Source organism: Diplotaxodon limnothrissa, linkage group LG18 (assembly GCF_057381915.1).
Source record: "Diplotaxodon limnothrissa isolate DT_005_m linkage group LG18, D_limnothrissa_male_GT1.1, whole genome shotgun sequence".
Lineage (NCBI taxonomy): Eukaryota > Metazoa > Chordata > Actinopteri > Cichliformes > Cichlidae > Diplotaxodon > Diplotaxodon limnothrissa.
The window spans coordinates 34,937,774-34,961,013 of NC_140613.1; the positions used below are offsets into that span (position 1 = coordinate 34,937,774).

The 23,240-nt window shown below is 40.8% G+C and overlaps 2 protein-coding genes across 2 annotated transcripts in view; both read left to right on the forward strand.

Moving 5' to 3' along the window:
* The window catches only part of scin (scinderin), a 49,272-nt gene extending 32,725 nt beyond the window's left edge, over positions 1–16,547 (forward strand). The window contains exons 13-16 of the mRNA XM_085379128.1: positions 14,856–14,977; positions 15,888–15,965; positions 16,040–16,100; positions 16,333–16,547. Coding sequence (XP_085235254.1) covers positions 14,856–14,977; positions 15,888–15,965; positions 16,040–16,100; positions 16,333–16,496 — 425 coding nt within the window. The 3' untranslated portion in view covers positions 16,497–16,547. The remainder of the gene's footprint in view (positions 1–14,855; positions 14,978–15,887; positions 15,966–16,039; positions 16,101–16,332) is intronic.
* Positions 16,548–18,643: 2,096 nt separating this feature from the next.
* On the forward strand, positions 18,644–21,441 carry arl4ab (ADP-ribosylation factor-like 4ab). Its single transcript, XM_085378972.1, has 2 exons — positions 18,644–18,741; positions 19,722–21,441. Exon 2 carries the CDS (start codon positions 19,799–19,801, stop codon positions 20,402–20,404), a length of 606 nt encoding a protein of 201 aa, XP_085235098.1. The 5' UTR covers positions 18,644–18,741; positions 19,722–19,798; the 3' UTR covers positions 20,405–21,441.
* The last annotated feature ends 1,799 nt before the right edge of the window (positions 21,442–23,240 follow it).

Sequence of the window (23,240 nt, forward strand, 5' to 3'; positions counted from 1 at the left end):
CCATTTACCATGATAAGGGGACCAATCAGCAGCCGTCAGCTTCTCCAATCAGGGACCTGCAGAGACTCTTAAAGACACAGACAGGCGGAACAAAAAACAGCCACCTGGACACATTATGGGCAGTAACAATGGGTTTCTCTGATTCTGGGATTTGTACTCAGTGTACTCAAAACACCACAGACACTCCTTTAGTCAACTAGCTCAGTCCTGCAGCTCTGGTCCAAGCGTACTAAATAGATGAACGCATTCCTTGCTCACACCTGCCTGTGAACTCACTGGACTACTCCTCCCTTGCAGCTGAGCCACAAACCACACCCCACTGCCACATACACTCCCTCTCCCACTTAGGCTGGGGAGCCGTCTTACCTGCTGGGAGAAAACGGCCCTCAGCGCGAAGCTTTAGGATGAAGGTGAGGGTAAAGTTAGAGGTGTCTTGCAGGGGACCAGATCTGGGGCACACTTTCAGGTGAAGCTGGTCAAGAGTCGGTCAGCTCTGCAAAGACTGGCATGAACCAGCAGTAATAACCAGCAAGTCCCAGGAACCTTACTACCTTACTAGCTGTTTTTTGGTCTTGGGATGCCTCCCCAAACACTGTAACTCCCTCCATCCAGCCGCACATTTCTTAAGACTGGCTGCGAGCCCCACCTGTTTCATTGACTCCAGCACTGTGGCCAAATGCACCGCCAAAGAGTCACTGCTGACGCTACATACAGCATGGGCCTGCAGCACCTGGTCCATGAGACGCTGAAGTGTGCCGGGGGTTCCTATAGCAAGTCAGATGGAACTGTGACAAATTGGTACAACCCATATGAAGTCAAAAGACGTGTTTTCCTTAGACTCTGGAGACAAGGATATCTACCAGTAGCCCTCGTTTCACCAGCTCGTCCTCCCCAGAGTCAACATCAGGCGAGGACTCACATCATCTGTCGTGAGCACAAGTCATTAAAACCTGGCCAATCAGTTTCCAAAATATTGAGCAACATGATGTTTCACATTGCTCACTTGGTGTTGGCTCTCACTGTGCACTGTAACTTCCTGTTACAGTGCACAGTGGTGTTTTTTGTAGATTATCTATGTACAATGAATTTTAAAAAAAACTGATAAAATATAGATAACATCCAATTTCATAGTGTAATCTTCACATGCTTTCTCCAAAGCACACTCTCTGTTGATTCGCCCGCTAATTATATTCACAGTATTCACTCACTGCGTCTTTAGGGATTCACCTAGCTTAGCTTAGCTCTCTAGCAGCACGGCCTCTTCACCTGTCCCTCCTGCACTTTCCTGCTCAGTGTGTCAGATGTTTAGTTACTGTAGGTTTGCTTATAATAATCAGTCTTAATCATGGATGATTAATCATTAATCATTGTCTTAAATGCAACAAATATGCAACAACATAACATGAGAGAAAACACATTTCAAAACAGGAAATACAGCATCAGTGTGCTTTTAATCCAGGTATTTACTATTTGGTTTAGACACTCTACCAGATCTGGTTCGGTATGTTGTCATCAGAGCATACTTGGCATTTTTTAGGTGTGTTCATTTTACCCTGCGTTTTTCTGTCCTTGATCACTTGTTCAGACTATTTTGTGCCAAGTTGTGGTGGGGCGAGTTGAACTTGAATCGTTTCATGTTTGTTGGGTTGTGCTTTATCGGGTTCAGTTTCATCCGAGCTTTTCCGGTTGAGGCTCGCTCACAGGCAGAAGATGTTGTCTGTTGCGCCTGTCTTCCTTTCCATCCGACTCAACGACATAAGAGCGAGGTTCAGCACATACCTTACTTACAACTCCAATCTTGTCATGTCCTCTCTGTGTTTGTAATCTCACCACCTGCTTTGGTGTTAATGGACTGAAAAAAGACTTTTTATCCATGACAGCAAATGAACTGAACAACAGAAAATGATAAGAAAAATAAACTGGGCCAACGTGGCATGTTTGTTAATACACATGTTAATGTGATCTCTGGTCTCCCACTCAGAGACACAGGTCTCCGAGTGTCTAGCATTCAGAGGCTGCCTGAGGACACTCGTGTGAGAGGCGGTGTTGATACCAAAGGGCATTCTCAAGAATGTGAATCTGCCAAAAGGTGTTGCAAATGTAGTGAGAAGAGATGAGGCAGGATCTAGTTTGATTTGCCAGAAGGAGCTCTTTGCATCCAGAACTGAGAAGATGGTTGCTCCAGACATCTGAGCAGCTACTTCCTCCACAGTTCGGATGGGATGGTGAGGTTGCATTAGTGCCTTGTTCAGATCCCTTGGATCAATGCACATATGAACATCATCGGTATTCTTTTTGTGTGTTGCGACCATGTTGGATACCCATTCTGTGGGTTCCTCCACTGGTTCAGTTACTCCCACGGCCTGCATTCTTTGGAGTTCCTCTTTAACCTTTACTGCATGGGAACAGGAACGCGTCTTGGAGGGTTGACGACAGGTGGCACGTTTGGAGTGAGTTTCATTGAGTAGGTTACAGGTAAGCCACCGACTTCATCTTTGAACAGGTCTGTGTATTCGTAAAAAACTTTCTGTGCAGGTGTCTCATCCTGATCTGTGTCAACATGGTAGACTTCCTTGCTGAAACTAACCAGTTTCATTCGCACGCTGTCCTTTAATCCGATGATGGATTGCACATCGTGTTTTACAACTTGGAATTGTAGGTAACTGTCCAGCTAGCTTGCACTTGAGAGTAACTGTGCCTGTGGACTTAATCTTCGTGCCTCCGAAAGCAGCGAGATTTACCTGTTTTTGTGACTTACCCCTACGTAAGTCACAAAAACAGGTAAATCGTTGTTGCCGATGTTTCTGTAAGTGCCTAATGACAGTTATTGTGTGGATGCTTTAAGCATCCACACTATTGAGTTCCTGTTTCTCTTTATTGGGTGGATGCCGTAGGCATCCACACTATTGAGATCCTGTTTCTCTTTATTCTTTATCCTTTATTATTCTAGTTGCTCCGTTTCTTTGCCGCTTAACTACTCCCTCAGTTTTCAGCCGATTTTTACCATTCAAACTCTAAACTGTTCTGCTATTTCTGCTTTCGACTGCTATATCTTTTGGTACTTATTACTATTATACTTTTTAAAATATTACACTTTTTTCCTTTAATTTGTCCCATTGAAATGAATGGGAAACTTCTACAATTCTGCTAAAACTTGCTTGTCTTTGAAACTTAACTACTTCCTCATACTTTCACCTAGAAACTCCATTCAAACTTTAAAACGTTCTCAGATGATTGGGCTATTCCTGTGTGATTCAGCTTTTTCATATCTGTTACCGTTTTCATGTAATGACTCTTTAAGTTTTCAGTTACAACTTTGTGATTTTTCAGAAAATACATGTGTTGCTATGGTTGCTATGCAATTAACTCCCACTGCACACTCGTCCGTTCTGAATTTTCTCTTCATGTCTGAACAACTCCTTGCTACTCGCTCAATTTCCACTCAACTTCCACAAATTATACATCAAAACGTAGGTATTTTTGCTGGCTTTAAGACAGTGTCACTATAATTATTGTGAGAGTTACGTTTTTTTCACAATTTGCCTCGAAGTGACACATGGTCTAAAAACTCCCCATTCAAAGTCTATGGGGAGGTTGTGAAACTCAGAGCTGAAATACTGAAACTGAAGGCATTTTCAAATCGTCATATCTCCTTAACGAAGCAAAGTTAAGACATGAGGCTTGTCCCTGTATATCTTCAGACACTCCTGACACTCACAATTCAAGAATTATTTTCTCACCTATTACCGTTCTGAGATGAGTTAGACTTGTTTGAGGGGTGGAAATCTGTCCTCCTCTCATTTTTCAAATTCCGAAAATGAAGCCGTTTCTTCTCTCGTCATATCTCCGCGACGGAGATACAAAGAGCTATGTAAATCGCAGTCAAAGTACACCAAAGTCCGCTGATTCACCCAGTGCAAGAATTATGCTTCTATCCCACCTAGTTTTTGAGTTACACGACGTTTTGTAACTCCAAAAAACGGCGTTTTTCGCGTCTCACCGCGATCTAATTCTGACTCCTCATCACCCTTTTTTTCAAAGCGCCCGCCCCCTTAGAGGTGGCGCGATTGGTAATGACACCGCTCTTCAGACCAGAGGTCGTGGGTTCGATTCCACCTTGGCCCACATGTTTTTTTTTTAACTACAAATTTATACACTATCACAGACCGGTAATTCATATTGATAATTTATTACAATTCTGCAAAGTTTAATGATTTTACCAGCTTTTCTAATATGGACCTCAGATTCTGGTTAACAGTCTATGGCAGAAATACATACAAGTACACAGCCTGATGAAGCAGACAGAAGCAGTACCTCTGATTGGTTCCGCAGTTTCACCTCTTATCAGCACAAATCTCACCCTCTTCTGCTGTTTTCACCTCTTTTCTGCTAATTTGAGCTTCTGTTCCACAGTGCACTCAGCCTCTTCTGCTGTTTTCATTAGAATTTTAAGCTTTTCCACCTTTTTTCAGTTACGTGAGAACCAGTTTGGCTCAATGAGTAGCTGAAAAATATCAGCCTCTTCTGCTGTTTTAGCAGGATTTCAGAGTTCAGCTTTTTCACTTGTTTTAAGCACAAATTTCAGTTTCTTTACCTCATTTCACAACAAAGTTCTTCCTCTTCACCTCTTTTCTGCTAATTTGAGCTGCTGCTCCACAGTGCACATTTTCCCTCTCATCATATCTTTGCTTGTGACCAGAACTCATTTGGCTCAGAGGGTAGGGCATCTGTCGTGAGACCCGGTGGCAGAGGTTCGAATCCTACCTGTGACAGCTGCTACACATGTTCACTGCTTGCATGCGCTCTGCTTTCTTGACACTCTCCAGTGTGTCATTACACATACAGCCATCTTCAGCAAGCACTTCTGCTTCTACACTTCTTTTCAACTCGGCTTTTTGCTTCTTTACCTCTTTTCAGCAGAAATTATTCCTCTTCACCTCTTTTCTGCTAATTAGAGCTCCTGCTCCACAGTGCACTTAGCCTCTTCTGCTGTTTTCATTAGAATTTTAAGCTTTTCCACCTTTTTTCAGTTACGTGAGAACCAGTTTGGCTCAGTGAGTAGCTGAAAAATATCAGCCTCTACTACTGTTTTAGCAGGATTTCAGAGTTCAGCTTTTTCACTTGTTTTAAGCACAAATTTCAGTTTCTTTACCTCATTTCACAACAAAGTTCTTCCTCTTCACCTCTTTTCTGCTAATTTGAGCTTCTGCTCCACAGTGCACATTTTCTCTCTCATCATATATTTGCTTGAGACCAGAACTCATTTGGCTCAGAGGGTAGGGCAGCTGCCGTGAGACCCGGGGGCAGAGTTTCGAATCCTACCTGTGACAGTTGCTACACATGTTCCCTGCTTGCATGCGCTCTGCTTTCTTGACACTCTCCAGTGTGTCATTACACATACAGCCATCTTCAGCAAGCACTTCTACACCTCTTTTCAACTCATCTTTTTGCTTCTTTACCTCTTTTCAGCAGAACTTCTTCTGATTCACCTCTTTTCTGCTAAATGTTTAGCCTTTTCACCTCTTATTAGCACAATACTAAGCAGCTTCTGCTAATTTCACCAGAATTGTCAGTCTCTCCACCTCTTCTTTGTAAGAATCAGTTTGGTCCAGTAAGGTGAGACGCCGCCTATAGATCAGAAAGGCCAGGTTCGAATCTCGCTCAGGGCAATGTTTTTTGTTTTTTCAACTTTTTCTGCTTTTTTCAGCAGAAATCTTCAGCGTAAGGCATCCACACAGCATTTTCACAGGAAATGCAATTTTTTCTAGTCCTTTATTATTCTAGTTGCTCCGTTTCTTTGCCGCTTAACTACTCCCTCAGTTTTCAGCCGATTTTTACCATTCAAACTCTAAACTGTTCTGCTATTTCTGCTTTCGACTGCTATATCTTTTGGTACTTATTACTATTATACTTTTTAAAATATTACACTTCTTTCCTTTAATTTGTCCCATTGAAATGAATGGGAAACATCTACAATTCTGCTAAAACTTGCTTGTCTTTGAAACTTAACTACTTCCTCATACTTTCACCTAGAAACTCCATTCAAACTTTAAAATGTTCTCAAATGACTGGGCTATTCCTGTCTGATTCAGCTTTTTCAGATCTTCTACCATTTTAATCTTATCCCTCTTTAAGTTTTCAGTTGCAGCTTTGTGATTTTTCAGAAAATACATGCGTTGCTATGGTTGCTATGCAATTTACTCCCAGTGCACACTCGTCCGTTCTGAATTTTCTCTTCATGCCTGAACAACTTCTTGCTACTCGCTCAATTTCCACTCAACTTCCACAAATTATACATCAAAACGTAGGTATTTTTGCTGGCTTTAAGACAGTGTCACTATAATTATTGTGAGAGTTACGGTTTTTTCACAATTTGCCTCGAAGTGACACAAGGTCTAAAAACTCCCCATTCAAAGTCTATGGGGAGGTTGTGAAATTCAGAGCTGAAATACTGAAACTGAAGGCATTTTCAAATCGTCATATCTCCTTGACAAAGCGAAGTTAAGACATGAGGCTTGTGCCAATTCATCTTCAGACACTGCTGACACTCACGGTCTAAGCAGTTTTTGCAGTCATCTTACCGTTGAGCCATAAATTACATTTGTTTGAGGGGTGGAAATCTGTCCTCCTCTCATTTTTCAAATTCCGAAAATGAAGCCGTTTCTTCTCTCGTCATATCTCCGCGACGGAGATACAAAGAGCTATGTAAATCGCAGTCAAAGTACACCAAAGTCCGCTGATTCACCCAGTGCAAGAATTATGCTTCTATCCCACCTAGTATTTGAGTTACACGACGTTTTGTAACTCCAAAAAACGGCGTTTTTCACCGCTCACCGCGATCAAATTCTGACTGCTGATCACCCTGTTTTTTAAGGCGCCCCGCCCCCTTTTCAGGTGGCGCGATTGATAATGACACGGCTCTTCAGACCAAAGGTCCTGGGTTCGATTCCACCTTGGTCAACATGTTTTTTTTAACTACAAATTTATACACTATCACAGACCGGTAATTCGTATTGATAATTTATTACAATTCTGAAAAGTTTTATGATTTTACCAGCTTTTCTAATATGGACCTCAGATTCTTGTTAACAGTCTGTGGCAGAAATACATACAAGTACACAGCCTGATGAAGCAGACAGAAGCAGTACCTCTGATTGGTTCAGCATTTTCACCTCTTATCAGCACAAATCTCAGCCTCTTCTGCTGTTTTCATTAGAATTTTAAGCTTTTCCACCTTTTTTCAGTTACGTGAGAACCAGTTTGGCTCAATGAGTAGCCGAAAAATATCAGCCCCAAGCTGTGTGTGCGGAGTACAATGGAGGGAGCAGAAAGAGTGAGAAGTAGAGGAGGCCGAGGAAGAGGACGTGGAGGTGAAGAAGTAGGATGAAGAGGACGACAAGGACAAGGAGGAGCAAGAGGAAGACGAGGAGGAGGGAGAGGAAGATGAGGAGGGGGGAGAGGAAGGGTAGGAAGAGTAAGAAATAGAATTGCTGATGACATCAGAGCTACAATAGTGGACCATGTAATCAACCGTGGAATGACCCTGAGGGTAGCTGGCCAACGGGTCCAGCCTAACTCGAGCCGCTACACTGTAGCAAGCACCATAAGGACATCTTGAAATGAGAATCGGTGAGTACAGTCACTTCGCACAAAGATTTGTAGCACTGCCGTATGCCAATGAGAAACACACCAATACCATTGATGTAAAAATACTGAAATTGTTACTTTACAGAATTGCTAGATGACCAGATGCTGGGGGCAGAGGAAGCATGTTCACTGCAGACCAAGTAACCCATAGAGTCATTATGGCGATTGCAAATACTCCTATACTTGGAAATGAACACTTGTGTTTGTTTTGATGTGTTTGAATAAACACCAGTACTTGACGTTTGGATCCCTCTATGCTTATGGATCTATGACAGAAGTATGAGCTCAAACTGACATAGCCTACCTTGTGCACAGAGAAAGCAAAAGCCAGATGTGTTTTGTATTCATACCATCAGTGTGCAGTTGGCGCATTGTGTGCTTAGTAGATGATGGCTTGTGTGTACTGTTTGATACGGAAACACCATTTTTACGAAGGTGTGAAGAGTTAATCTGGCTGTGTTTGCTTTTGCAAGAGAACTACAATGTTTTGATTATTGGGTGACAGGTTTTCTTATTTGTGTGAAGAGTTTTGCAAAATTAGCCAATAGTTACAAAAAATGTGCTTAAGCATACAGAAAAAACTGTAAGCACAAATTTCAGTTTCTTTACCTCATTTCACAACAAAGTTCTTCCTCTTCACCTCTTTTCTGCTAATTAGAGCTCCTGCTCCACAGTGCACTCAGCCTCTTCTGCTGTTTTCATTAGAATTTTAAGCTTTTCCACCTTTTTTCAGTTACGTGAGAACCAGTTTGGCTCAATGAGTAGCTGAAAAATATCAGCCTCTTCTGCTTTTTTAGCAGGATTTCAGAGTTCAGCTTTTTCACTTGTTTTAAGAACAAATTTCAGTTTCTTTACCTCATTTCACAACAAAGTTCTTCCTCTTCACCTCTTTTCTGCTAATTTGAGCTTCTGCTCCACAGTGCACATTTTCCCTCTCATCATATCTTTGCTTGTGACCAGAACTCATTTGGCTCAGAGGGTAGGGCAGCTGCCGTGAGACCCGGTGGCAGAGGTTTGAATCCTACCTGTGACAGTTGCTACACATGTTCCCTGCTTGCATGCGCTCTGCTTTCTTGACACTCTCCAGTGTGTCATTACACATACAGCCATCTTCAGCAAGCACTTCTGCTTCTACACCTCTTTTCAGCTCATCTTTTTGCTTCTTTACCTCTTTTCACCAGAAATTCTTCTGATTCACCTCTTTTCTGCCAAATGTTTAGCCTTTTCACCTCTTATCAGCACAATTCTAAGCAGCTTCTGCTAATTTCACCAGAATTGTCAGTCTCTCCACCTCTTCTTTGTGCGAATGAGTTTGGTGCAGTGAGGTGAGTCGCTGCGTTTAGACCAGAAGGGCCAAGTTTGGATCCTGCTCAGGGTAATATTTTTTGTTTTTTCAACTTTTTCTGCTTTTTTCAGCCGACATCTTCAACGTTAAGGCATCCACACAGCATTTTCGCAGGAAATGCAAATTTTTCTAGTTCCAGTTGCTTCCGTACACTTTTTGGCACTTAACTAGTCCCACAATTTTCAGCCGATTTTCGCCGTTCAAATTTTAAACTATTCTGCTATTTCTGCTAATGATCGCTATGATTTTTGCTATTTTTTGCTATTATACTTTTTAAAATATTAAGCTTTTTTCCTTTAATTTGTCCCATTGAAATGAATGGGAAACTTCCAAAATTCTGCTAAATTTTGCTTGTTTTTGAAACTTAACTACTTCCTCATACTTTCACCTAGAACAACCATTCAAACTTTAAAATGTTCACAAATTATTGGGCTATTCATGTATGATTCAGCTTTTTCAAATCTTTTACCGTTTTACTTTTATGCCTCTTAAAGTTTTGAGTTGCACAATTGTGATTTTTCACAAAATACATGCGTTGTTATGGTTGCTATGCTCTTGGCTTCCAGTGTGCCACTGAAGCTTTTGCAATTTTCACTTCATGTCCGAACAACTTCTTGCTACTTGCTCAATTTTCACTCAACTTCCACAAATTATACATCAAAACATAGGTATTTTTGCTGGCTTTCAGAAAATGTCACTATCATTGTTGTGGGATTTATAGAATTTTGGCAAATCTCCTCAGACCAACACAAGGTCTCAAAACTCTCCATATAAAGTCAATGGAGAGTTTGTTCAAAATCACCGCTGGATTTCTGGAATGAGAGGCATATTCAAATCGTCATATCTCCTTAACGAAGCAAAGTTAAGACATGAGGCTTGTCCCGGTATATCTTCAGACACTCCTGACGCTCACAATTCAAGAATTTCTTTCTCACGTATTACCGTTCTGAAATGAGTTGGACTTGTTTGAGGGTAGGAAATTCGTCCGTCGCTCAGATTTCTTCAGATTTCAAACTGTGGAAATGAACCACTTTTTTCTCTCGTCATAACTTTTTGTTGGATTTCCACAGAGACCTGAAAATTTCCATGACTGTTCACCAAAGCCTGCTGTCTCTTACGGTGAAAGAATGATATCGATACTCCAAATAGATTTAGAGTTACAAAGCGTTGTTTGAGGGCAAGTCAAGGCAGTTTTTGCTTCGCTCTGCTCAGTTATGGTGCATTACAAGTCAAATATCTTTAATAATTCATATTTTAATGATAAATTGTCAACACTGGAAGATTCCCCCATCTCTTCTGAACAAAACGGTGTAAGAATGACCCTTCTAGCCCCTACGGTTAGGAAATTATGGTCATTTGTTTGAGGGGAGTCCTCACTATGAGAAATAGGCTACAATAATCCTGTGCCTCTCTGTGCTGCGTGTGTAAATAGATGCACCTGTTTTGGCGGGAAAAAGTGCACAGGCTCTCTGATTGGTGGATTCAAATTCAGCAGCTCCCAGGTTGACCTAGAAACTTACTTCTCTCTCCCTGTGTGTGTGTGTGTGTGTGTGTGTGTGTGTGTGTGTGTGTGTGTGTGTGTGTGTGTGTGTGTGACAGAGAGAGAGAGAGAGAGAGGCTTTTAATGGGATGATCTCATTCTAAGATTCAAATTCAATATATTTAGACTGGTTGACTGAATTGGATCTTGTGTGTGTGTCTCTCTGTGCATGTGTGTTTCCTTATGTGTACATATTTGTGATTGTGTGGCTGTTATAGATTTTTTTGCTGATTTTTTTCATTTAACAAGTATATTTTAGGGACCCTCAGCATGTTCAGCATTTTTTCAGCTGTCCATTTTGCTTTTCCAATTTTTCTGTTTAACTTATTACTATTGTGCTAAATCATACTATTTCTGCTTTTAATAGGATTTGTGCTTAATATAGTATTTCTGCTAAATTATAGTATTTCTGCTTTTTATAGTATTTGTGCTAAAACATAGTATTTCTACTAAATGTAGTATTTATGCTTAATCATACCATTTCTGCTTTTTATAGGATTTGTGCTTAATATAGTATTTCTGCTAAATTATAGTATTTCTGGTTTTTATAATATTTGTGCTGAAACATAGTATTTCTGTCAAATGATAGTATTTGTGCTAAAGCATAGTATTAATTCAAAATTACAATATTCATAGTTCATCACAGTGTCTCTGGTAAATCACAATATTTCTGCTATGTTGTACTATTTTTCTAAATCATAGTGTTTCTGTAATGTTTAAGTATTTTTGGCTAAATATATTCTTTCTGTTATCTTATACTATTTCTCCTAAATTCTTGTATTTTTGAGAAGTTATCATGTTTCTGGTAAGTTACAATATTTCTGCTAAGTTCTGCTCTGCTATTGTATTTCTGCCAAGTATTATGTTTCCTCTAAGATATTGCAGTTCTGCTAAGTTATTCCATTTTTTCAGCTGTCCATTTTGCTTTTCCAATTTTTCTGTTTCACTTATTACTATTGTGCTAAATCATACTATTTCTGCTATTTTATAAGATTTGTGCAAAATATAGTATTTCTGCCAAATATAGTATTTCTGATTAATTATAGTTTTTCTACTAAATCATAGTACAGTATTTCCGCTTTTTATAGGATTTGTGCTAAAACATAGTATTTCTACTAAATGTAGTATTTATGCTTAATCATACTATTTTTGCTTTTTATAGGATTTTTACATTATATACTATTTCTGCTTTTTATAGGGTTTGTGCTTAATATAGTATTTCTGCTAAATTATAGTATTTCTGCTTTTTATAGTATTTGTGCTAAAACATAGTATTTCTACTAAATGTAGTATTTATGCTTAATCATACTATTTCTATATATTTCTGCCAGGTCCCCAGGCAGCCAATCCTCTGTGAGGACTGAGACATTCAAATTTTCAAATCAGGGCCTGCACGGTTTCCCAGCCAATCATATATGTGGGCTGAGAAATACAAATTTGCATATTGGGGCCTTCATGACTTCTAAGCCAGCCAATCATATCTGAGGGCTGAGGAATTCAAATCCACAAATCAGGGCCTGCACGGCTTCCCAGCCAGCCAATCATGTATGTGGCCTCAGGCATTCAAATTTGCATATTGGGGAATTCGTGGCTTCTAAGTCAACAAGTCATCCATGTCATATATCTCTAAAAATTCATATTTTAATGATAAATTGTCAACACTTGAAGATTCCCCAATCACTTCTGAACAAAACGGTGTAAGAATGACCGCTCTAGCCCCTACAGTTAGGAAATTATGGTCATTTGTTTGAGGGGAGTCCTCACTATGAGAAATAGGCTGCAATAATCCTGTGCCTCTCTGTGCTGAGTGTGTAAATAGATGCACCTGTTTTGGCGGGAAAAAGTACACAGCCTCTCTGATTGGTGGATTCAAATTCAGCAGCTCCCAGGCTGACCTAGAAACTTACTTCTCTCTCTCTGTGTGTGTGTGTGTGTGTGTGTGTGTGTGTGTGTGTGTGTGTGTGTGTGTGTGTGTGTGTGTGTGTGTGTGTGTGTGTGTGACAGAGAGAGAGAGAGAGAGAGAGAGAGAGAGAGAGCCTTTTTATGGCATGATCTCATTCTAACATTCAAATTCAATATATTTAGACTGGTTGACTGAATTGGATCTTGTGTGTGTGTCTCTCTGTGCATGTGTGTTTCCTTATGTGTACATATTTGTGATTGTGTGGCTGTTATAGATTTTTTTGCTGATTTTTTTCATTTAACAAGTATATTTTAGGGACCCTCAGCATGTTCAGCATTTTTTCAGCTGTCCATTTTGCTTTTCCAATTTTTCTGTTTAACTTATTACTATTGTGCTAAATCATACTATTTCTGCTTTTAATAGGATTTGTGCTTAATATAGTACAGAGCAGAAGCTCAAATTAGCAGAAAAGAGGTGAAGAGGAAGAACTTTGTTGTGAAATGAGGTAAAGAAACTGAAATTTGTGCTTACAGTTTTTTCTGTATGCTTAAGCACATTTTTTGTAACTATTGGCTAATTTTGCAAAACTCTTCACACAAATAAGAAAACCTGTCACCCAATAATCAAAACATTGTAGTTCTCTTGCAAAAGCAAACACAGCCAGATTAACTCTTCACACCTTCGTAAAAATGGTGTTTCCGTATCAAACAGTACACACAAGCCATCATCTACTAAGCACACAATGCGCCAACTGCACACTGATGGTATGAATACAAAACACATCTGGCTTTTGCTTTCTCTGTGCACAAGGTAGGCTATGTCAGTTTGAGCTCATACTTCTGTCATAGATCCATAAGCATAGAGGGATCCAAACTTCAAGTACTGGTGTTTATTCAAACACATCAAAACAAACACAAGTGTTTATTTCCAAGTATAGGATTATTTGCAATCGCCATAATGACTATATGGGTTACTTGGTCTGCAGTGAACATGCTTCCTCTGCCCCAGCATCTGGTCATCTAGCAATTCTGTAAAGTAACAATTTCAGTATTTTTACATCAATGGTATTGGTGTGTTTCTCATTGGCATATGGCAGTGCTACAAATCTTTGTGCGAAGTGACTGTACTAACCGATTCTCATTTCAAGATGTCCTTATGGTACTTGCTACAGTGTAGCGGCTCGAGTTAGGCTGGACCCGTTGGCCAGCTACCCTCAGGGTCATTCCACGGTTGATTACATGGTCCACTATTGTAGCTCTGATGTCATCAGCAATTCTATTTCTTACTCTTCCTACCCTTCCTCTCCCCCCTCCTCATCTTCCTCTCCCCCCTCCTCGTCTTCCTCTTGCTCCTCCTTGTCCTTGTCGTCCTCTTCATCCTACTTCTTCACCTCCACGTCCTCTTCCTCGGCCTCCTCTACTTCTCACTCTTTCTGCTGCCTCCATTGTACTCCGCACACACAGCTTACCTGTATTATAGTGCTTAGGCTGATTGCAAAGTGAACTAATTATCTAAAAAAGTTTTCACATGTGAAAGTGTGCCAGACAGTTGGCAAATTAGTGTTAATGATAGCCATACATGTGTATACTTTTGCTAGGAGTGTGTTGGAAATTTGGTAATTGAGTGTTGTGCAGTGAATTGTGCCTACAGTTTTGCAAAGTGTGTGTTACAAAATTGCAAACTGAGTGCAAAGCAGTTTTTGTGCTTTTAGTTTTGCAAACTCAGTGAGTGGTTTTGCTATAAGTCTGAATAGTTTTAGAGATTGTGTTACAGGAATCACAGTTAGGGTTTAAGCATTCAGAAAAAACTGTAATCTGACTGTCTGCAGGTTTTACACGCAGTTACTGTCCCTCCATTTACAAAGGCAGAGGCGTCATGGTGTGATTATTTTACATGTAGTTGTTTTTTCCTGTGTAATAATATTCAACATTGATATCAACACATTTTTCAAAAAATGCCTCTCTGTGCAAAATGGGTTCAAAAACATAAACAGCTGTGGGATCCTGTTTGTCCGTGATTTAAACAGCCAGCAGCCCAGCGCTGCTCCCGACTAAAGGAAAACCAATCCTGCAGGGAGACCTACGTCGGCACTTGTGCAGGTGAAGCCAGAGGGAAGATTTGCTTCACCATATTTTCTAGTCTTTGGCTTAGAATGAAGTTGGTTTGGAAACATATTCAGCGATGCTTCATCTCCTGCTTTGCGTTTCTGTGGGCGCCCCGTGCTAGCAGTGTCCAAGTGTTTTGTTTTTTTGTTTTTTCCTCCCCTTTTCATACCGCGTCCCCCCCTGCAATGGCTCTGCGCCCCCACCCCTCCCCACCCCAGAGGGCAGGCCCCACACTTTGGGAAGGTCTGCTCTATATGAATGTTTGAATGTGATTATATGAGCTTCTGAGATGTCACTTTGTATTTTGTCTTGCAGCTAAGTTCTGGGCTGAATTAGGAGGGAAGAAGGAGTACCAGACATCAGAGAGGCTGGAGAGTCCGTCTATGACTCATCCTCCTCGACTCTTTGGATGTTCCAACAAGACTGGCAGGTTCACAGTAAGTTTTTAACATGTGTCATTTTCCCCTCATGAAGGAATCTATTTGTTACTTTTCTTTCCAGCATATTATTTATTCTGTTTTTATTGTATTCGTTTATGATAACAATAATAATAATAATTAATAATAATAATTAATAATAATAATAATAATAACAATAATAATAATAATAATAATTAATAATAATAATAATAATAATGGATTGCATTTATATAACCGAACCACGGTCGCCCCCAAATTATGTGCTTAACAAATTTATTAGACCGCTCATCATAAAAATGAGAAAACAAAAACCTGAATTTATATTATTTATCAGACTAATGACATTTTTTTTGTTTTGTTTGTATTACTTTTGCCACAGTTTCCCACAGATGTAACAAACTAAGATGGAGGGACAGTTTTCTTTGCTTACTATCCAATCGTAGTTGGAGGCTCACATTTGAACTATTTATGGGTCATGATTAGCGCCTCTGTGCTGTCTTTCAGTCCAGCTTTGCCCAGCCACTGGTAGGACTTCTGGATGTCAGTCACTTGTGTTAAATAGGCCCTTGACAGCATAAGACCCACATCATGTATAGCTGCTTCACCAGTAATTATGTGCTGTTATATTTTCCAGTCAGACAATCAGCACATTTGGTGTAGTGCATTTAAACAAACTGGAAGACCCGGATATCATTAAACACTCCTCTAAATAATAAATGCAGCCTTTATAACACAGGTTACAGTTATTCACAGCACTTCAGTTACCTGTTACATTCCCCATGTGGTCAGGTGGGACAGTTGTGCTATAACACAGTCCCGTGTCATTAAAACCTACATTCTGAGCTTCTAATCCTCATTCAACTTTTGTCACATTGTGCTAAACACTGATCATTGAAATGTAGCTGAGTTTAAATGTTATTGTATGCAGATTGAAGAGGTTCCAGGAGATTTCACACAGGATGACTTAGCTGAAGATGACGTGATGCTGCTGGATGTCTGGGACCAGGTACTCAACTGTAGAACACGACAGACATCTTAGGACAAAGTGAACAACCCCTCACACGCACTCTTCTGTTGTAGGTGTTTGTCTGGATTGGAAAGGATGCAAACGAGGTGGAGAGAGCTGAATCTCTCAAATCTGGTGAGCTTTTGACTTTAGTCAGAATGTTATTAGGTAGCATGAGACAAACTATAGTAATATTCAAAGATCTTTGAATAATAAAGAGACTATTTGAACCTGTTCTGAAATACAATAGCTAACAGCTAATGGGAACCCTTAATTATATTGTTTTTTAGATTTTTATCTACAAAATTCATCCTACAACAAACTTTTGTTTGAGGTTCCTGTCTGTGACTCACTGTCTCCTCTGCAGCCAAACAGTACATTGAGACTGACCCAGGGGGGCGTGACAAGCTGACTCCTGTGGTGGTGGTGAAACAAGGCCATGAACCTCCCAACTTCACAGGCTGGTTCCTGGCCTGGGACCCTTCCTACTGGGACTCTATCACCAGGAGCGTGAAGTCTCTGAATGTTTAAAACATTCACATGATAAATCACCAGAACACAGAAATATTATCATCTTTATAATCAGCACAATTTAAATATATATCTACATGTGTACTGTCAGTGGTAGTACACAACAAGCCTCTAAACTTTAGAGGCTTGTTGTATTCAAAGCAGTCTGTATTAAAATCCTTTAATGGGAACAGTCCTGTATTCACTGCGCGATAAGCTGCTTTCTCATACCAGCTGAAACAACTCAGCTTGCTTTGATAGTAATCAGTAATTAAAGGTTTTTATGGCGTGCATAATGTTACGAGTGTTTATGAAGTCTTGGCCAGCTGAGGGTTTCAAATGAAGCGATACTAGCTCTGCTCATCCCTGTTAGTACTCTTATTGCAGCATATTGGATTAACTGAAGGCTACTGTGTCATCTTCTAGTTCAGCAGTCCAGGGCATTATTCTCTGGAAGGATGTTCCTGATTTTGACAATATTGTGCAGCTGAAATAAAGCATGTAAACTTCAGAGCTATATAATAAAAGTAGATAATCAAATGTTGGAAGTTCCTGCATTCTGTTCTTCTTTGGTCTGTTTTGACACATCCACGGTGCAGGCAGTGATACATAATGGTTTACACCTCCTGATGCATCATCATCTGCCAGGACACTGGAAAGTTTTCTTTGCCATCTGTTTTTGTATCGGTCCTTCTGAATCCCTTAAACTTACAAAAACAGCAGTTTTAAAAAATGCAAATGCATTGCTCTGAATATGTGTATTGGCTGCTCTGTGCTTGCAAGATGTGTACTGGGTAGCTTTATATTTACTGTGTGAATGAGAGTCATTCATTTCCTGTGAATTGTTACCACTTCTTACAACAGTTGAAACAAAAGCGTGGCAGACTCAGTGTATTTAGTCTTCTAGTTTCTCCATCCATGTATGCAAGTAGTCACAGTCTGAATGATACAATTCCACCACCAGAGGGTGAACACGAGGCCCGGTGTAGATGTTTGTATGCCCCCAGATGAATTTTACATTTCCAAGCACCAACTATGCCTATAATAATATAATTAAAAATATGTAATAAACAATATTTGGCCACGACATTCATATTGATCCAAAAGCACGTGCAATCTCAACCTCATCCACAGAGCAGAGTTGCTCATTTATGGGCTGGAGACAATATGATAAAAATTAAAATAAGCAATGTAGTTGTTTCTTTGTTTTTTAAATTGTATACGTGGGGGTTAGCACTGCTGCTTCACAGCAAGAAGGTCCTACTGCACCTGTCTGGGTCCTTTCTGTGTGGAGTTTCCATGTTTTCACCCGGGGCCCGGTGACTTCTCTCCGGATACTCCCGCTTCCTCCCACAATCCAAAGACATGCGGTTAGAAGGATTATGTTAATTCGTAATTGCCCAGAGGTGTGAATGTGTCTGCCTCCCTGCGTCTAGCCCAGCGGCGGACTAGCGACCTGTCCATGTGTATCCCGTCTATAATGTATTTTTAAACCCTTCAACATAATTTAGGCCACTGTGTGTGGAATACTAACCTGAAAAACTGGCCTTCTTCCAAATAAATAAATACATAAAGAAACCTTTCGACCGACACGTGCTCTTTGATGCACAGTCCCGGGTTTGAGTGTAACCGCGAAGTGAGTCGCTAAATAAATAAATATATAAATAAATGACTTTAAATTAACAGTGTTACATAACTTTGGAAAAATTGAGGTTCATGATAATTAGACTATAAAGTGCATGGAATGAATCCCGAGTAACTCTGAAATAGTATAAACTTTTAATATCACTAGTATCCATTACTATTACAAGTATTACTATAATCCTGTTTTGACGAATGTTCCCGTGGTGGGCGTACAACACGAGGGGAATCGTATAAATAGGCCACTGACGCTGGACTCGCAGCTCTTGTATGATTACAAGATTTTACACGAGGATGATGCATTATGGGGAAACCTAAAGCTATATAATTTCCTATTTCAAACCCTTCCAAACAACAGCACCCTTTGTATCGGTACGTTTAATGAGCCCTTCCCTTTTACGTGATTTGCTTCGAAGCCTGTGGAAGTCAGCCAAACCAAATATGCCGGCTGTGCTTTTATTTTGAAAAGCGAAAGCGGAAATAGTGGTGTTTATTCTAGTGGTCTTAGCGCCGCTGCGGAATGGAGAGGTAGTAGTAGTTGTAGACGTCTGAGGAGGTGACAGCGGTGGGTGACCGAACCTGTGGACGCACTGCCAGCTGTGATGGGTTAACATCGTTTGTCGAGGTACGTTTCTTACGCTGCTACTGTGACGGATCCGTTCTTCTGTAGAAAACAGCGATAACAGCCGGGAAATCATATCCAACCCCAGAGACAGCTCAAATTAATTTCCCCTCAATGAAGCAAATTGCGTTGATGTCCGCCTGCTTTGTCATGTAACGCTAACCTAACGCTGCTTTATATGTAAACGTGCATAAAAGGCCCAAAGCGCTAAGACTGCTTTTTCCAACACTTGTTGGCTTTGCAAGCGAGTCAGGTCTGTAACACAGGACCCACAGCACTGCACGCCAGACTCCATTTGGATCGCTCACAACTGACGCCGCTCCTCGGATAACAAGCTAAAGGTATTCACAGTGTTTGATATAGATAGAGATGTTTCATCAATCTTTATTTGCCATATTTCAGTTCGGGCTAACTCTTAATACTAGGTTTTAATGAAGCGCTGGTGGCGCATCACTTATCGCCGTCTCCGTGTGTCTACCTTCAGTGAGCAGGGCGGGAGCGGCCGCTGCAAACCGGGCATAAAGTCATAGAAACGCAGTTTTCTTGTCGTCGGAAACGTGTTCATCAGCGACCTCACGGGAGCCCAGTTCTTCAGCACATGTCGATTTGTTAGTAACGTAAGATTTATTTTAATTGATAGATTAGAAACGGACCTTTCGGCATAAAGAAGTCGGTTGCCAAGCAACACATTTTTAAAGCAACATGTCAGTGTGCTCAGTTTAAAAAACACAAAGGCCGGTTTTGATCTGTCCATGGAGGTGACGGATGGATTTGGGGGGAATTTAAAAGATCTCCTTCCCCGTTGTTTACGAGTCACACGTTGAAGTGCGCCCTGCTGTTTTATTCCGAGCTCAGTCCTCAGTGTCAGGATAATGTAAGGGTGTGTGGGTTTATTCACTTCCTGGGTGTTTGTGCCCTTGTAAAGTAACAGAGTGCTGTGTGTTTGCATGCCTTGACTCATGCATTTCTCCTCTACATTCTAGCTTTTGCTGCAGTTCTTTCACAACAAGATCAACCTCGGGAATATTTTGTGGCAACTTCTTTCGGTCTGTGTGCCAAGATGGGAAACGGACTGTCGGATCATCGCTCGCTGCTCCCCTGCCTCCCCTGCTTTCAGGCTCTTCACATTGTCATTCTAGGACTGGACTGTGCAGGCAAGACCACTGTGCTGTATCGCCTGCGTTTCAATGAGTTTGTGAACACTGTCCCGACCAAGGGATTCAACACAGAGAAGATCAAAGTGTCTCTTGGAGGCAGCCGTCGGACTGCGTCTTTCCACTTCTGGGACGTAGGCGGCCAGGAGAAGCTGCGGCCTCTGTGGCGCTCGTACACGCGCTGTGCTGATGGCATTGTGTTTGTGGTGGACTCGGTGGATGCCGAGCGCATCGAGGAAGCCAAGGCAGAGTTGCACAAAATCACACGGCTGGCAGAGAACCAGGGTGTGCCGGTCCTTGTGGTGGCTAACAAACAGGACCTGCGCAATTCTCTTAGTTTGCCTGAGATGGAGAGCATGTTGTCTCTAGGTGAGCTCAACACTGCCACACCCTGGCACCTTCAGCCTGCTTGTGCCATTATCGGCGAGGGACTGCAGGAGGGACTGGAGAAGCTCCATGCCATGATCATGAAGAGGAGAAAGGTGCTGCGGCAGCAAAAGAGGAAGAGATGATGTGCTAGTAGAGGAACTACAAACTATGAGCAGAATCTAAAGCTGCACAAGTACGGCTGAATACAACACTGGGTTTAGCTGGAACAGTGATACCCATTCTGTCAGTTGCCCCTTTTTGTTTGGGTCTGTTCCTTCAACTGAAATGGCTTAAAGTCAGCCGGTGCTCCCACTGAGGACAGTGCAATGGATTCTGAATGCAAACAGTCATTCTAAAGTTAGTGCAGCAATACGCCGAACTCTCAAAGAAGGACAAAAAGCTTTTGTGTTTATTTGTTGAAACATGCGCTGTACCAACTTAAAAACAATCAAATAAGTCTCGATCGTGTATATTCCACCAAAGCTCTGAAAGTTGACAACGACTCACTAAGTACAGAATCACTACTGACTCCTAGAAACAGCGTCACGTGTCACAATCGCTACAGTTGAATAGAAGCTATTTTTCAGAGGTGCGCCTGTGTTCCTGCTGACACGTCTCGATGACATGACAAGAGTACACTTACACTAATTGATTTTCATCATCTGTTTAAACATAACAGTAATCAGTTTCTTCACTTGACAGCAGTGTCAAAAGACCAAAATGTGACTCATGTGAGTTGTTTTCTTAGCATGAGGCTGCTTTTCAATCAACTGCACCAAAAAAGGGCTTTATATACTCTCTGATATTAGATTATATTACAAAATGTAGTCAATAATTGACGTTAGTGCTCAAATATTTAAAGCTAACAACTATAACTACTATCATAAAAAACCACAGTGAGAAGTCAGAGTCACACTTGGAGTAAGATGACAATCAGTCAGCATTATACTTTTTGATATGCAAGTGTCATCTGCATTGCTGCTAAGATGTTAGTTTTCAGGTCACCAGCCACATTTCTTCATTTATTAAGTTCTTCAGGGTCATGTCTCCTTGTATTGCAGAACAGAGACTGGACCCACATGCTTTACTTGCATTGTTGTAATGTCTAAGCCCGTCCTGTGATTACTGTGCCACTGTCAGTGCTGCTAACATTGGATAAAAACTGTGATGTTAAACGTCATCTGAGAATTTATTTTCATGTTCAGTGAGTAGTGATTGTTTCTTGTTTTTTTACTTCCTTTCATGTTTGGAATTTTTGTTGTAAGGCATTAATAATACACTTTTAAAAAGTAATTGATGGGTTTGTAGCATAAACCTATTCGCTGGAACGTTGAAGGCAATATAATTACACCGCAAAGCAAGACACGAAGTAGGCAAGCTTCATGTTACTCGTGCACGGGAGAGAACCGGACAAACGCCGTTCCTTCGCTTGGCCCCAGTTGCTCTCGTCCGTTCTCCCGTATCACTGTCCTTTTATTGAGGTTACATGAATATGCATAGGTTCATTAACATATGACGTCTACATACACAAAGAGTACCGTGTGTGTGTGTGTGTGTGTGTGTGTGTGTGTGTGTGCTACTGCTGATCAAAGGGTCATAAAAGCACACAAGCAAACATCCTTGGTCAGGAAGAGGGTAGACCCCCCCTCATCCTAGATAACACAGTAAGGAAGTCTAGCAGTTCATTTATACACAAAAAGCACTTAAACTAAAACAAATGTAACTACGTTAATCCTACCATAACAATTAAACAAGGTACGAACTTTCCCATGCTCCCAGTGTGGAATGCACACCAGGCCTCTGTAGCCTGTTAAAGATCACACAACTTATCACTACACAATTGATTATACACTTCTAAGCATCTATGGTTAAATATTTCTAAGCATAAATGAGTAAATGTTTCTAAGCATAAATGACAATCAACAATACAACTCTATCAGTAATGCTCAAGTACTTTTTTGGACATCGATTAACATGATCAGAGTGGAAGCGTCGAAGCGTTTGGGTGTATGTAACTGTCGAACTGCTGCTGCAGTGAGATAAAAGGCTGAGCAGTTCTTACTGATTGAGTTAAGGATTCGCAGCCACCGGCTTTTGCACGTCTCAGTGCTATGAACGCGAGCTTGTTCGCTTATTCAAAGGTAGCCTAACGAGGCTTTACAAGTTTACAATTTGGTAACTTTGTGGGAAAAACAGAAGCAAACTCGGTGTCACTGGTTCCAGCTGCACCACATGTGCTGTTGAAGGTAAACGTGTTATCGTGTGTCCTTGTGTGTAAGCAAATGGGTTGTGTAGCACCAAACTACAGGACTGCATCCAAAGTCGGGGTGCCCATGGATGACCGTGATGGACAATTATTTGCTATAAAACACGACTTTGATTCCACTTCTTCAAAGGAAGGGAATTGTACATCATGTGTTCAGTTATACTAATAAAAGTACATTTGTAAATCCGTTGGTTAAACAGGGCCGTTAAAAAGTGTTTTCTCCCTTCCTAATTTTTATTTTTTTGGCATGTTTGTCATACAAATCTTTCACACAAAGATGCCCCAAGTAAATACAAAATGTAGTGTTAAGGGATTATTTAATTTATTGAGGCTGGTGGGCTTACTTGCTTTTATTTGTTACTAAGGGAAAAGCTACCAAAGCCAACATGCACTGTGTGGAAAAATATTAGCCTAAACCTAATAACTGCTTGTGCCAGCTTTGAGAGCAGGAACTGCAATCAAGCATTTGAAATAATGTAATGAGTCTTTGAAACTACTGTGAAGGAGTTTTGGCCCACTTGTCTTTACAGAAGTGTTCAGTTGAGCCGTATTTGAGGATTGTTGAGCACGAACTGCTTTTCATGGTCATTCCAGAGCATCTGGATCAGTTTTAAGGTCATTTCAAAACATCCAAAACCTTGATGATGGTTTTCTTTGTACCATTTCGAGGTGGACTTGTTGGTTTGTCTTGGGTCATTGTCCTGCTGAATAAT